Source organism: Dermacentor variabilis, chromosome 11, assembly GCF_050947875.1.
Source record: "Dermacentor variabilis isolate Ectoservices chromosome 11, ASM5094787v1, whole genome shotgun sequence".
In the NCBI taxonomy this organism is placed as follows: domain Eukaryota; kingdom Metazoa; phylum Arthropoda; class Arachnida; order Ixodida; family Ixodidae; genus Dermacentor; species Dermacentor variabilis.
Genome location: NC_134578.1, coordinates 65,240,811 through 65,256,193, shown reverse-complemented (window position 1 = coordinate 65,256,193; position 15,383 = coordinate 65,240,811). Strand labels below are relative to the sequence as shown.

General features: G+C 44.6%; 1 protein-coding gene across 3 annotated transcripts in view; it reads right to left on the bottom strand.

Annotated features, from left to right (window-relative positions):
• LOC142564939 (uncharacterized) overlaps positions 1-15,383 on the bottom strand; it is an 82,058-nt gene that overhangs the window by 754 nt on the left and 65,921 nt on the right. For 2 of the 3 annotated variants that reach the window (XM_075676149.1, XM_075676151.1), the window contains exons 6-7: positions 14,543-14,578; positions 9,315-9,380 (exon numbers count right to left, since the gene is read on the bottom strand). In XM_075676149.1, the coding sequence (XP_075532264.1) occupies positions 9,315-9,380; positions 14,543-14,578 (102 nt within the window). The remainder of the gene's footprint in view (positions 1-9,314; positions 9,381-14,542; positions 14,579-15,383) is intronic. The other variant, XM_075676150.1, reaches the window with a different exon arrangement.

Sequence of the window (15,383 nt, the reverse complement as noted above, 5' to 3'; positions counted from 1 at the left end):
TAAAATGTGCATTTTTTTAGGGCTTCTTAATCAGGAATTACGAGATGTCAAGGTTATGTACAACACGTTTTCTGCTCTAAGCGCAATAATAGGTAACGCAACTGCAAAACCTCCAAGTGACAATGAAGAAATGAGAAAGATAGCATCTTCGGTGTGGCGACTCTGATATTGCGCAGGATGTAGCACTTCTAGGTTGGAAATCACGAAGGAATATTTTCCGGCAAGCACATCTACCCGGGATCCATAATTTGAAATGGGGGAGCATTCGGCAAATTTCATTACAGAAGAATCACTATGGAACAAACTCTTACTATGCGCTTACCACGGTAGTTTGAAAAAAAAGTTATACAATCATTGCATTTTGTCGTCGCTAAATTAAAGGGCAGAAACTTTGAAGTTAACGAAGAACTGGGTAAAAAGGGCCACCCAAAAAGCGATAGAACGACAAATGTTAGGAAGAGACAGGAATAGAGTTGTGTGGGTCTGATAGGAAACGGTGATATTCAATATGGTAGTTGGGGATAATACAAAATAAAATGCAACTGGGCATGCCGTGTAATAGGTTGCGCGGATAGGCAATGTACCTTAAGGGTTACAGAATGGCTCCTAAGGGAAGGGAAGCACTGTCGATGGCAGAAAATGACGTGTGGTGATGACATTGAGAAATTTGCAGGCGCAAGTATCAATCAGCTAGTGAAAGACACGGACAATTGGAGACCGTTGCGAGAGGCCCTCATACTTCAATGCACATAAAATAGGCGGACGATTAAGTATTGGCCAGAAGACGACATATTGTGCTTCCTGCTATGCTGCTATTTCAAACAGAGAAAATAGAAAAAATGGGGAAGTTGGAAGAAACCACTCAACAAAGAACAAATCAAACGAATTCTGTCGTGTGCATGTGCTAAAATTGCTTCTGGCCACTGCATAGCCAGCATCATTGTTAAAAAAGCTTATCTTACTTCTCCTGTTCTTCTTCAACGGCATGTTTAAACCAGTACGCTGCTGGCGCAAAACAATAAACATCTGCTTGAGTATATTTTAAGAGTTTTAGTGTAGTGTTTATTCCAGTGCAGTTTTGTGCGCGATGTCCGAAAAGAAAGGTGGTTTTTTAGAATGCAAGAAGGAACAACTAAGAAATTACAGGGGTAATTGGAGATCGCAGGGAGCGGCCTTCATCGTGCAGTGGACATAAATATGAAGATGATGATGATGGCGATGGTGCTGCTGATAAAGATAAAAACATGACATTTTACCACTGACGCCATGGTAAGCTTTTTCGTCCAAAGGGAGAAAGACCACGCTTCCGAGTTAAGGCTGCTGCATTTTGCACAAGGGTGAGGGCACAAAAATGTTTAGTCTATTCAGCCTCTTCCAAAGAATTCATACAAAACTAAGGGCAGACTTAACATTTCAGGGTGCATTCAACGCTCATAATGAATGGGAATGCGGGCGGAATGCGATAGCACCCATGTAATTAGATTTACTTGCACGTTAAAGAACTCCAGGAGGTCCAAATTTCCGGAGTCTTCCTCTGCGGCGTGCCTCATAATCAGAGTGTGGGGCTAGCAAGTACAAAACCGCATAATCTAATCTAAATCTAATGGAAATGCGTGTCTTACACCGCGCATTGAAGCTACAACTAGGCGTAAAAATACTTTTACTTAGTCATTGCCTTCCGTATGAATAGTTTTTTACCAGCTTCGGGCATTCTCTGACGTCATTGTTATGGTGATATTTTTTTAGGATTTTTATCACGAGACGCTTGGTCACACTTACCACTACAGCCAGGGCCAGTGGCCTGACCTGTGCATACTGCTCTGCTGACGGGACCATGCTTCAAGCATTGGTAGGGGTCAGGTTAGATGAAGGCGAAGCGGCTGTCTTGCATAACTCACCAGTACAAGTCAAGGCAAGGGGTCATGTTTAACGATAAGTTTTATGCTCGGCGAAATGGCGTGCTGACGGAACTCGTGCGACTAGACGGGGAGGAAAACAGTGATTCTAGATGCAATAAAAGGAGCAGCAGTACGCTCATAAAACAGTTTGCACCTTTAGGAGATTTTCTTGTCCCACAACAGTAATCGTCATCTGCCTTGCTTGGGTATCTTGACACATCTGCGTTCGCTATTTGCGGTCGAGAATACTATGGCGAAGTGATAACGGTCATGCCGTTCGTGGCTTCGAAGTAACGGGCTTGCAGCGTAAAAGAAAGGCAACGCAAGGAAAGCAGTTGACAATTACTGTTGTAGGTCACAAGAGGCCCCAAAGGGTGCAAACTTTTTAAATGGTGTAGTACATGTACCAACGTCGTAAGTTGTATGAGCCGTACGGTGATGTGTCTGCACATTCAAAATCACGCGCAAGTGCATTCGATGACCTTGATTGCTTTCGGTGTATTCAGTATAGCTTGCTTCGACAGGTCACAAGTGAGACTGTCCTTCCATGCCATGTTGGTACCTTTGGAATTTGACTTCCACTATGTTCGGATTAGATTGACCGCCCTGCCAAGCAAGTGAGTGTTGGTATCCTCAAACGAAAAGCATCCCGTCAGCTCCCACTAATTGCTAAAGCAGGGGGTATCGGCACATCATCGCTGCCTCTCTCGAAAGTCCTGCAATGGTGGCGTAAACGCCTTTACTGCAAATGCCCCAAGAAGAAATATTTTACATTGGAAGAATGAACTGCTTTATACAGCTTTGCAGCTCCAAGGCAAGTGTTGCTTCGATTAGCATGCACCAGAAAAGTAGTCTTTTATGCGTTGTTTGATGACTAGACGGTATCTCGGGGACAAAAGATCGTAAACTCACAATGACGAAATTTTATCTTTTTTTGTCAATCACACTGCTGCTTCTATGGTGGTTAGTTTCTGCATATGGCTTTCTGATATGGTTATATCGACGTCGGCGTGCAGAATCTCACCGTCGAATAGCTGACACGTCCGGGCGTTGTTTGTCCCGGTGCACTCTATCTATCTACTACTGGATAATGCGTCCCAATGAATGTTAATCTTGACTGAATATTTAATATTGCTGAGGGAAGATTAGACAACCTTCATAGATTAAGCTTATTTGGCCTACTAACAGCAATGTACGTAGATTTATAGACGATAACACAGGGAGATGAAAAGCGTTTCGCGCAGTGTCAGCCATTGCTGGTCTTTCGAAGCAGAAGACGGGGACATCCTTAATTAAAAGCCTCATACAGTCGGGAAAACAATATCGCAGGCTGCCAGTGACACTGAGGCAAGGTACCACGAGATCAACCAGGCGAAGTGATTCAAAATAATAAAGGTACGAAGAATAAATGAAAGAGAATGAAGGTGTCTGTCCCTCGAGATAGGGCCCGATCCGCTGACTAGTCAACACTGAGCAACAAGTTAAAGTGAAATAGAATTTGAATGGAGAGATAATCATCCAACGATGGCAACACTTGACGAATAATCATGACTGCATTTCGGAAAGGAGCGCATATAGTAAACAAAAATTCAGACAAAAGAAGAAGAAATTTGGAGAATATACAAAATGCATCAATCATAAATCGTTGATACTAAATTGTGCATTGCCTCGAATTATGATGTAACGAAAATTTGATATAGTGAAAAGGCAACGATAAGGTTGATGTTTTACTTTGCCAATGAGCTTGCCAATATATACACAAGAAAAGTAAAAGAGGAGCAGCAGTTGTTCTCTCAAATATTGACAAAGAAACTGCACTCGACAACCTCGCCACTGCCATTAAGCAATGCTTGGTGACTTGAAGTGTTCCCTATACTTTTTGAAGTGCTCACGATGCATAATTTCATAATAAAGGAGAATTTAAAATATTCAAATTTGTAAGCGCGATTTTATTATTTTGGCAGTGTACCATAGGGTGACAGTACCGCAAAGTCGCATATGCCACCGTTTTTAGAGTCTGCATTGAAGAGAGAACATTCAGCAAACTGCCACTCCCAAATGTGGTATAGTAATGCAGCCATTGGTGCATAAAGCTCCGTGAGAAGCATTCCAACAGATACTGAAATTTAATGCACTGTGGAGATTGATGCACATTGATTATTTTGAACGCGTAGGCGCTTGTTTCGATACCATTTCAAGGTTTTGCTATGTGGCATGTTCCAAGAAATCTTTTGCAAGAACAGTTATGCTGCGCTGATATAGCAGTGCTTCTGTATATTGTAAGGCACGGTAATCACCACGTGTCCACCAATCATTCGCACTCTTCTCTGGTACCAAACGCAGCGGCGAAGCCCCAGCGCTGGATGGACAAATAGTGCGGAGTTGCAGCATGTGCTCAAACTCCGGTTTAGCGACGCCCAGACGCTCGCCGAACAAGCTACAAGAACCGGAAGAAACAAGGGGGCCACGTGTGATGATCTGATGACTGGCCGTATGGTTAGGAGCCTTGTTGAAATTGCAAGGATTTGTGACCCCAGGGAACTCAGCCAAGATTCTCGTCATTTACTTAAAGGTGCAAGTGTGTCACTGCCAGTAGGGCAATCAACTCTCCATTGAAGCCCAGCGATCGACAGATGAGTAGTGTCATCGATGAGCCGTTGATGCCACTTGATTAAATGAAGGTTCTTGCAAGACAGGAAATCCGAAACAATGATTGGATGGACGATGTCATCGATGACAAAAATAGAGGGGAACGTGATTCGTAATGCGTGATCATGGATAAGCGAACGAAGCCCGTATGTCGCTATGGTAGAGGCGCTAGTGGCACAAACAAGCTGTCTGTGAGACTTCGAATGGCCATTATTTCTGGATGGGGGCACTATACTAGCCGGGGCACCCGAGTGGATAACAAAACCTACGTCCAGAATCTTGTGTGTAATTGGGAGCAAGCGGCCAGCTCCAGGTGAGTGGTCACGCGCGGTCGTCAGCGAGTCCTGCTGCCGCTTCCCGACCAGGTACGAGGTGGCATGCACATCCTAGCACGATGTGCAGCAGTTGATATTAGCAAGCTCATTGGAACTGAGGGGTCCTTGCCCTAGTCTAGCAAGAAGAAGGCGAAGTACGCAGACTTCAAGAATGCTGGCATCGTCTGGGCTCGTCAAGTGAAGCGACGGAAGTGATGAGATCTTCAATGCGCACTTCCAACTGGGTGCCCGCTGAGAGGTTAGGCGTAGTCGTGAAGACTGAAACCGAAGAAGCGGCAGCCTCGTGACCGCATTTGGCAATTCATGGAGGCGAGTGCTTGACTCGGTTGATGGGCTTGTTACGGCGATAGCCTGACGGGCATCATGGTTGCTACGTTGGGTCTTGCTTAAGTCCTAGGTCACCATTGTATGGTGTGAAAGGAAAAACGAGCGGCACGTAAGCGGCCGAGCTGATACTGGATATTGTTCGTGTTCTTGTTCCCTAGTGAAATGCTGCAACCTACTCTTCGGGATCGCCCACGAATCGGGGGGCGAAGGAAATGTTGCAGAATTTTGCATAAATTAGGACGAAATTATATGAGCTAGGTAAAAAGCTAGAATTTCGCTTTCTGAAGACAAAAGCTGGTAAGTCATTTTAGCTCGGCGCGTATTTTTTCCAGATCAAGATAAGCAGCCACCACGAGAGGACGGTCTAAAAAAACGAATGATCTTTTAGATTAAATGCCTGTTTGGCTGATAACCAGGTCTCTTGAAATACAGTGATATGACGTGAGTTTTGCCTGCACATGTAATATAAGTCAATAGCAGCGGAATAAATGGAGCAGCAGTTGCACTGCAATTCTTATTAGCCACCTGAGTTGTGCTATGACCAACAGCAGAAACTGCCTATTCGAAGATGCTATTCTTCAAGAAGTATTAGGCAGTATTTCCCTTGTGGAGCTTTTTTGTCTTCATTTTATCTGTCATTGTAGATCTTTGCGCAATAGGAGATGCAAGGCGTTTAGGAACACGGGAGTAAATATCCATGTGTGTTTCTTGCGAGCCACAATACCAGCCTTATTTCTGTTTTGCATGATACACAGGAGAGATCTCATTCGGTCGACTTTTAAAATGGTCTGGATTCGATCATTTTGCATTATTTGCATATGAATGCACTGGACGTTCACAGGCTGTTGATGGGCGGGTATCCGAGGCGGAGTTCAGTCAATTCACTGGCAATCATTTGCGCCAATGACTCTGATGGGCTCACAAAAAGATATTTGATTGCTTTCTACATTGCCCTCTATACTGCCGAAGCTATCACACTAGGAAAGGATGAGTCGAATGCATGAGATATCCGATTTCTTGCACAGCCATACACTCCAGATCGTTCCGCAGTGATATAATGGGCTTCCACTCTTGACCATCTTTGTTCAATTATTTCTAAAATTGCTAATTCCTGCACTCTCGCAGAGTAGTATGGCCAGTTAAGCGAGAACCACTGCACACTGTTGTTTCTGTGTTAACTAATATCTTAGTTCGTGATTTTCTCCGCATTTATGATACCGATGAGCTGAGGAAATAGCGATTCCAGCCGGTGAATAAGCGGCCACCCCTTGACTTCTGTCGGACGAGTTATTCCAGTGACGGTAACGATGACTTATCCGTTGGGGATCTTCTTGTTCTCAGATAAGTGTGAGAAATGAATTACGGACACGGGTAAGGTGACAGAACACAATTCTAAAATTTCTTAAGCAGGAAGGCTCGAGTCAACTTCACAAACTAGTCCTTTAAAACGAGCTAAGTGTGCCCAAATTAGAAGCTCATCGCTGTGAAGCAAACGCTGAACAGTTGAGAAGGCCAGTGATACAGGCCTCGTCAGGCGAACAGCATAGAATACCACTGCGACCAAAGCGCCGTTCTTCGGTGATCAGTTCGTAGTGGGCTGTCGCCTTCTGAAGTTTTTCCTTAATCAATATGGGGGTTTTCATTCGAATTGACTCTCCTTTGGATGGTACCAGGGCCACAAGAAAATTGGTCAGTCCGCTGCGGAAGAATAGCTCAATAGGATAGTAAGGACGTGCTAGAGAAGCCGACCAGGCAGCGCTTGGCTGGCCAGGAAAAGAAACAGAAATCAGTCTGGTTTATCTAGGTCAATCAACTTCCTATATCTCCTGCTCCCCGAGAGGGTAAACCAAGGTACCAGGAAGGGGCCTCTCCCGTGAAACGGTTCTCAGAGTTACACGGCGAAGATCCGTCGGAAAACCAGATAGGACAGTGACCAAGCAGCGCTTCATTGCTTCCGAATGAACTGCAGCATCAAACAGCTTCTACTCCATCTAAATTGGAGCCTACACTCCACTACTTTCTTGATTTCCTTTCGCTATTCTTGTTGTGAGCTCCCTCTGCCATCGTAGCAGGTGCAGCCGGTGCAGGTTTTTCTTAGGGTTGTTGATGTTGTGTTTCAATAAAGCTGCCTGGCGATCTCCACGTATTACCTGTATTACGTTGTTTTACAGAACAAAACATCAACGAATTTGGCTTCCGTTATTTTTTCTTACGATTTGTTTATATCCGTCATTTGGTGACTCCTATTCTATTTTCGTGTAACCTCGAGTAGCCTGGAGGTGGGCGAATGCCAGTGAAGCTTTTGCACACGATTCTTGCTGCTTTCTTCCACTGTTGTAGAAATTGTGAAAAAATGCGTGACTCAGGCGCAGGTTTTTATGCAATACTTAGACGCAGCAATGAAAAGCCTCTTGTTCATTATTAACACAACCTAATCATTGAAAACGCCAAATAAAAATTTGTTACTCAGCAATTTAGTGTCTCTGCGAAACCGAAGTTTATTGGGTTTGTCATCACACTACAGGTTTTATTCAGGGAAAACGCGGGTATGCCGGAGATGGAAATTCAAGAGGATGAGCTAATCGATAACAAGATCAAACCATAAGCTGACGTTCCGGCCAGTCGACTTGTCTTTTTGATGGTGACATGCGCTCCATTCGGCACAGTGTTGGTTTCATTTGCGTACGAAATTTACCACGTCGTCGTCATACTGAACCCGATAGTTTTGGCAGCCATATCGTTGACACACCGTTCGCCGCAACATTCGCGCCAACAAGGTTTGCGTTTATATATATATATATATATATTTATATATATATATATATATATATATATATATATATATATATATATATATGCATGATTCTTGGCAAGCTGCTACTGTGAGGGGCCTTTGCTGCCATAAAACCCAAGCGTTCCCACTGTGTTCAACCTACGTATTTTTCTGCATCATAGTCTATACCTGGGTAAAATGCATGGACTTATGAAGGAAAACATTTGTCGCCAAGCCGAAAGGTAATAGAAAATGAGGGCTGTCTACTAATATAAAACAATGAACGAGAAGGTTTTAGTGTTGTACGGATAACATTAAAAGATCAAGCGTCCTTTCCATGAAATTTCCGCAAAAAACATTACTCTTTCGTTACTGAATTCATGATGGTTAACTCTCACAAGAGGAGCATATCCAAAGAGAGCAGTCGTACTGTGCCCAATCATTCACGTCTAGAACACTCTCAAACGAATAGTCCCTAGTCGTGCTGAAACGGCATGCTCACATTTTCCCACAGTAATTGGCATTGCAGTTTCCTTGGCTGCACCGCCGACGCGGTTGGATTCTTCTATTGTGGAGTTGCAATAATTCTCGGGGCGAAGCGTTCGCACTTCTTTAGAGTGGAGCTTAGCGTGTAAGTTTCGCTCTTAGAATTGTCGTGGGCAACATGATAGGTCTCCAGGACCATACACAGCGCTTTGACAAGTGTGCTCTGTTGTAATACTTGATTCCAAGATGTGGTCAGAAAGTCAAGCTGCTGAGTCATGCGGGCGTGGCAAAGCATGCTGTAACATCACCAGCGGTGGTTTAGTAATTTTCTGGACATATTTTTCACATTGTAACCTTTGGATGCATAGAATGCAATAATAACAATGTACATTGCAAACACGTAGCTCCTAGTGAGGGCGCCTTCAAGTAGGAATGGAACACTACTGACTGCGAAATAAAGACATACAAATCCAGGTAAGGCGAAAACATCAAGTTGTAACTTTCTGGCTTCCTGGTAGCAAATGCAATTGGCAGCATGCTCTAGGAGCCATGCTAGGAATTATTAAGATTATTATGGTTTGTGAAAAATTTAACTTGTTTTCTTGAATAACGAGAGCTTACGTTGAGTCACGTACTCAGTATGATATGTTTCATGGCATCACTCTATATGTCGCTTGCTGGTTTTTAATTTTTTTTTTGCTAAAACGGCTGGCGTTAGGAAGAAACGCATCGCATTCCGATTACGATCCCTCAGACGGGGATAGACCGAATTGCTGGATGCCGTTTTTTCTCGCTATATACGTACGTACAACAATTAACACATCGACATGACCTCCGTATACATACCATATAGTTTGCTGCGCCAAGTCTAAATTCTTCTGGCATTTTTAGGTCTGTATAAAACTCCGAGCTCTGTGGGCGAAACAAAATTTTACAGACCTCAGTAATATTCACCCTGTCGAGTGTAGACAGTGAGCAGTAAAATTCTTTACAGACTGCTGAGGACATATTCTAGAGCTGTCCCAGGGTACTGCCGATACTTGATTGTTAATGTTTTTTTGTGGATCGAGTGACAACGCTTTATCGTCACAACAGCAACTGGTCTAGTTTGTAGTTTTAATCATACTGGTATTTTACTTCTATTTACTGGCTTTCATACATGAATGAACACAATATACCTGCTTGTTATTTGCAGTTGAATGTCTGTTTAGAACGTATGCTTTTAGTGAATTATAGAGTTGCTTTCCATTTTTTTCTGGTTTAAATCTACGCAACGCAAATAAATTTCACATAAGAAGCCCTTATCAGTAGTTAAAAGAAAGAGACCACACGGAGCACTGCTTGTTGAAAGAGAACATAAATTACGCGCTGTTTGTGCATGTAAGTGCTTATTGATCGAAATCGCGCATACTTCCTTCAAAATTTAAGCTGTGCTCCTCAGTCATATATTGCAATGCTAGCAGGCGCTATTAACAGTAAAAGAAAAAATTATTAAGAATACTTAAATGAAACAGTACACTCTTGGTCTTTTCTTAAATTTCCGAAAGGCATTCGATTGCGTTCATCACAACAGCTTGCTACGCAAGCTCAACAGTTATGGCATACATGGTATTACATCTGAATTGCTAAAGAACTATTCAAATAATAGATTACAGTATGTTCAAGTTAATGGCATACCCCCAGACAAATTGGCACTTCAGCATGGTGTTCTTCAAGAATCTATATTAGTACCGTTATTGTTTTTAGTATACATTAATGATATCGCTAGCATATCCGAATCGCCTAATCTGGTCATGTACGCTGACGATACGAATATATTTTTTTCATCTCATTGAGCCCATTCAGCATTTCAGCCCAAGCGATGACAGACAACGTTTCAAAACCATCATCACTAGGGCAACGAAACTCACAGGAAACTCTCCACTGGTTGTGGCCGGCGATTTCAACGCCCCCTTTCACGCGTGGAACTACACGCACGACACGGTCAGGGGCAGAAGCATGTGGCAGGAGGCGGAAGATGCGAGACTCTCTCTATTGACGGACCCAACCTTTCCCACTAGACGTGGCTCCTCCTCGACCAGGCACTCTGTCCCAGATCTCGCCTTTGTTAAAAACGCTGGCTCAGCCGTGCGGTCGAGTCTGCTCATAGACCTCGGTAGCGATCACTACATCACAGTGACCAGCTTACGAGTGGAGCAGAAAAGAAAGAAGGCCTTCTCGGTTCCTGACTAAGACAAATTCCGTGAGGTTCGCAAGGCCCGCGCCGCCCGTGGAGAAAGGCCCGAGAGTCTCGTCCTGTGGTGCGCATTAATTCTGCAAGATGTCTGCTCCACCACCAAAAGCTTAGAAACGGATCTACACACAGACAAAATAGATAGCAGGCTAGCACACCTTCTCGAGGCCAAGCAATCACTTCTCGAGAGGTGGAAAAGCGAACGCTTAAATTGCAAGCTCCGGAAAAAGATAGCCGAGATCAACAGGCTGATCGACGAGCACTGCCAAGCTATGTCTAGGCAGCAATGGGACGAAATTTGCAATTCAATCGGCGGGCAGATGCGCACGGGAGGCAAGTGTAATCTTCTCAAACACTTGCTCAACGACCCCGGCACCAAGTCAAACGAGAGCAGTGTCCTCGCTAAAGCGCTCCACGAAGCCAAGAAGTCGTCTTCGGAAAAGGACGTGCTGGAGATACTAGCTAAGAAGTACCTGCCGCTCAAAACTGTAGCCAATGATGCGGCATACCCCGTATGCAAAAGGAAGCCGAACTCCGAGCTGGACGAGCCTTTCAAAGTCAGTGAAATCCGTCGCGCCCTAAACGACCTCAGTGGTACGCCAGCGCCCGGCTCGGATTACATTAAAAACAAGGCTCTCAGAAACTTAGAGGACGCATCGATCGAGTTCCTCAAAGATGAGATAAATCGGATTTGGGAGGAGCGAATAGTACCGGAAGAATGGAAGTTGGCGAAGGTCATACTAATCCCAAAGCCCGGTAAACCGCCGAGCTTCGACCAACCTCCGCCCTATCACACTGACTTCATATGTAGGAAAGGTGGCCGAGCATGCCATCCATAACGGAATTGCCGAGTATATCGAGACCAACGACCTTTTCCCTCACAACATGATAGGCTTCAGGCCAGGCCTCTCCACCCAGGATGCCACGAAGCTTAGCAAGATAAAAATCCTGGAACGCTGCACTCGGGACACGAGAACCATCCTTGGGTGGGACCTGGAGAAGGCGTTTGATAACATCCGCCATGAGTTCGTTCTCGACGCCATCTCCAAACTCGACCTAGGCTCGTCCTTCCATGCCTTCGTCAGATCTTTCTTGAGCAAAATATGCGCCATCCTCAAGGCTGGGGATTTGGAATCGGAGAAAATGGAGCTGAGCAGAAGAGGCACCCCTCAGGGATCAGTCATCTCACCACTCCTCTTTAACATCACAATGGTCGACCTCTCAAAGTACCTAGACAAGGTCCAGGGCATCGGTCACACGATCTAGGCAGACGACATCACTATCTGGTGCGCGGGTGGCAGTGACGGACAAGTCGAAGCCGCTCTCCAGGAAGCTGTCGACACTACAGAGTGCTTTCTAACCGACTTGGGACTCCGGTGCTCCCCAAAGAAATTGGAGCTCCTTCTCTACAGCCTAACTAGAAGGGGCCGCAAGCTCGGACTACCAAACTACACATGAACCGACCGACTCCTGGAGTTGGGTATTGATAATATCCTGGAAGAAATTTCAGAACCACAAGAAAGGGCGCAGGTTCTCAGGCTCTCCGGCACCAGGGCAGGCAGACGACTCCTAACAGAGATGGACGTCCCCCCGGCCACTGTCGAAGACGCCTATCAGGGCCTTCCGAAAGAGCAGACAGATAGCATCATCATATCGCCCGCCCCGCTCAATATGCATCCCCAGCGCAACGTAGAAAGAAGGAAGGCCAGGGCGGTGGCGCTCCTACGCCGCGCGACAAAACTCCCTGGAGGCAGCTGCTTCGTTGACGCGGCCCACTATGGCAACAGCAACAATTTCACGGTAGTGTCGATCAACCACAGGGGTTCGACCGTTAACGCCGCTTCGGTACGAAGCACGTCGTCGCGCGCGGCCGAGCAACTGGCCATTGCCTTGGCCCTCCTGGACGACAAACATGCCAATATCTTCAGCAACTCTAGGGCAGCCATCCGCGCCTTCAGCGTTGGCGCTGTGTGTAAGGAAGCCTGTCGCATCCTCGACGCAAAAGCATCGCCACCCACACTCTCACGTGGTTCCCCACTCACATGGGTTCCATCTTAGGAGGCCCCACAAACCTCAACGAGCTGGCCCACTCCAAGGCGTGAGGTCTTGTTTCCGCGACCATGGAGAACTCAAACGCTGGCCCGCAGTGGTGGAGAACAGAGATCAACCGACCACATACAATGAAATTGCGCAGCACTTTTATCTCGGCAGGAGAGACTTTCCCTTTCCACACAAGAAGTTAAATAGAGCGCAGGCAATTAACCTCAGATTATTGCTAAAAGGCTCGTATCCCAGCCCGACTTCATTCCACAAGCTTTATCCCGACACCAAGGCCACCAGCTCTTGCAGGCACTGCAATGACATCGCTAGCCTAGACCATATGCTCTGGCGTTGCCCGGCGTTACGAGGCGCAGAAAAACCAATGAGGACAAGTGGCTCTCCGCTATCAAGAGCCCCGATGCCGGGACGCAACTATGGGCTGTCCAGATGGCTCACGATGCGGAGTTCGTGCATAGCCTGACTGTCCCAACGTGGGAGCGGCGCGCAGCGTACTGAGTCACGTACCTCAGGACCTTCATTAAGTTTTGCATCCAACCATCCATCCATCCATCCATCCATCCATCCATCCATCCATCCATCCCATTCCTTGTCCCAAATGGAGGCTACGGCAAATGCATAATTAAGAAGGCTACATAACTGGTTAGTGACAATAGGGTAAGCCTTAATTTATCAAAGGCTAACTACATAATTTTTCATTCATTAATAGAGTAGAAAGTGTCACTCTGAAAATTTTCTGCGAATATGCTGAATTAAAGCGTGTTTCAAACCAGAAATTTCTTGGGGTTTGGTTCAATAAAAATCTTTCTTGGAATTCTCACACCACCAAATTAATGTCTGACCTAAGTAAAACAGTCGGCTCTTTGTATACGATATCTCATTTATTGCCCCCCTGGTTAAAGATATCCATGTATTACGCACTTCTGTACTCAAGGTTATCATACTGTATTGTTGTTTGGGGAACTACGACGTCCAGCAATTACCTTAAACTAATTTTCATTCAGAAACGTGCTATGCGTGCTATTGAGGGGTTTCATGGCAGACCTTCAGATTTACCTACGTCACCGCTATTTCAGAAACATGCATCCTCAAAGTAAAAGAAGTATACAACTTCTGTCTACTTAGGTACATCCATCATCATAGATTGTTCTTTCCTTGTCCAGATAATTCCAGCCACCGTTATGCTTTTCGGACGAAACGTAAGCTTGTTCCAATCACGCGCACCAATTATGGCAAGCAAACACTAAGCTACCAAATTTCCGTGGTAATAAATCAACTTCCTTTAGCAACTGAATATTACCTTCAACGAAAACGTTTCAAATCTACAATTAAAACATACCTGTTAGAACAAACGGAATGAGATATAATTAGTCGACATACTTTGTATTTATTTGTATTTATTGTACTACCTTTCAAATGTTTTTTTTCTATAACGTACATGTAAGCTGTGCGATATTGTTTCTGTGTTTTATGACTGATATTTTTGTTTGTAAATAAATTATGTTTTTTATACCGCTCATACGATAAGTTGTGTATTCAATTTATTCTTTTCTTGTATAAATTTTGTGCATGTTAACTTACTGCTTCATGCTTTTACAATGCTTGAGAAATTAATTGTGAATTTCTTGCGAAGTACTCGTGCACAATACCAGCTGTTTTACGGGTGACTGGGACCTTGTCAGGCTATTGCGTTTTGTCTTGGCGCCCTCTTTTCCTTGAAAAGAAATCACTTTCACTTTCCCTCACGAAACATTTAGCGTTGCATGGAAGTTCTTATTCATACCGTATTTTGGGCAGCAGCCAATAGACATTGAAACATCTGAAATAGAAGAAATATGATCCGTTCTAGTCCACATTAACAATAAGGAAGACCTTCGTCAGACATAAAGACGGTTAATCGGAGGACCGATTTTTATTATTCATATTTTAAGAAGCCCACAAACGACGACACCAATGACGACACGGGAGACATTACTTGTACATGCTAATTGAATTGAAGGAATGATAAATTTATGGAATTGAAATTGGATTACAAAACAACGTGTCACAAGTCGGGATCCATTCCACGTCTGCGTATGGCACGTTCGATGCTCTAACCAACTGAGGTAGCGCGACGCCGTCTTCCCATGCACTTTCTGGGGTACTTATGTGTTACTGCTAGAACTAACCCTGAGGGTGTTATTTAGCGCCATAACAAACCTTGGCAGTGGATGTCTAGCATCCTTACTACCGCAGGCGTCAAGAGTATGTGAACGGTTGGGGGGGAAGGCAACTTGTCAATAAACCCACACATGCTATACCTGAAGGCATCAATGTTGGCGGATTCGAGACCGTCTTGGTATAATAAATGATAATATAGGGGCTTAGTGGAGGGATCTGACTTTTGGTAAACCACATCAGACTTGGGTTTCTTAGAGGCATCAAACAAGATGTTCGAGTCAGGATGGGAGGTTTATCAATTAGATGAATATATAAGCTGGTCCAACAATGGAAGAAATTTTCTGAATAAGACTGGTTTTTGTGATGTGGCTGAAACCAAGAAAGTAAGGCATAGTTTCTTTTTATACAAGGTCGATCACATAGGTTAACAAAATCAAACCTACAACTAAAATTTAGTGCAGACT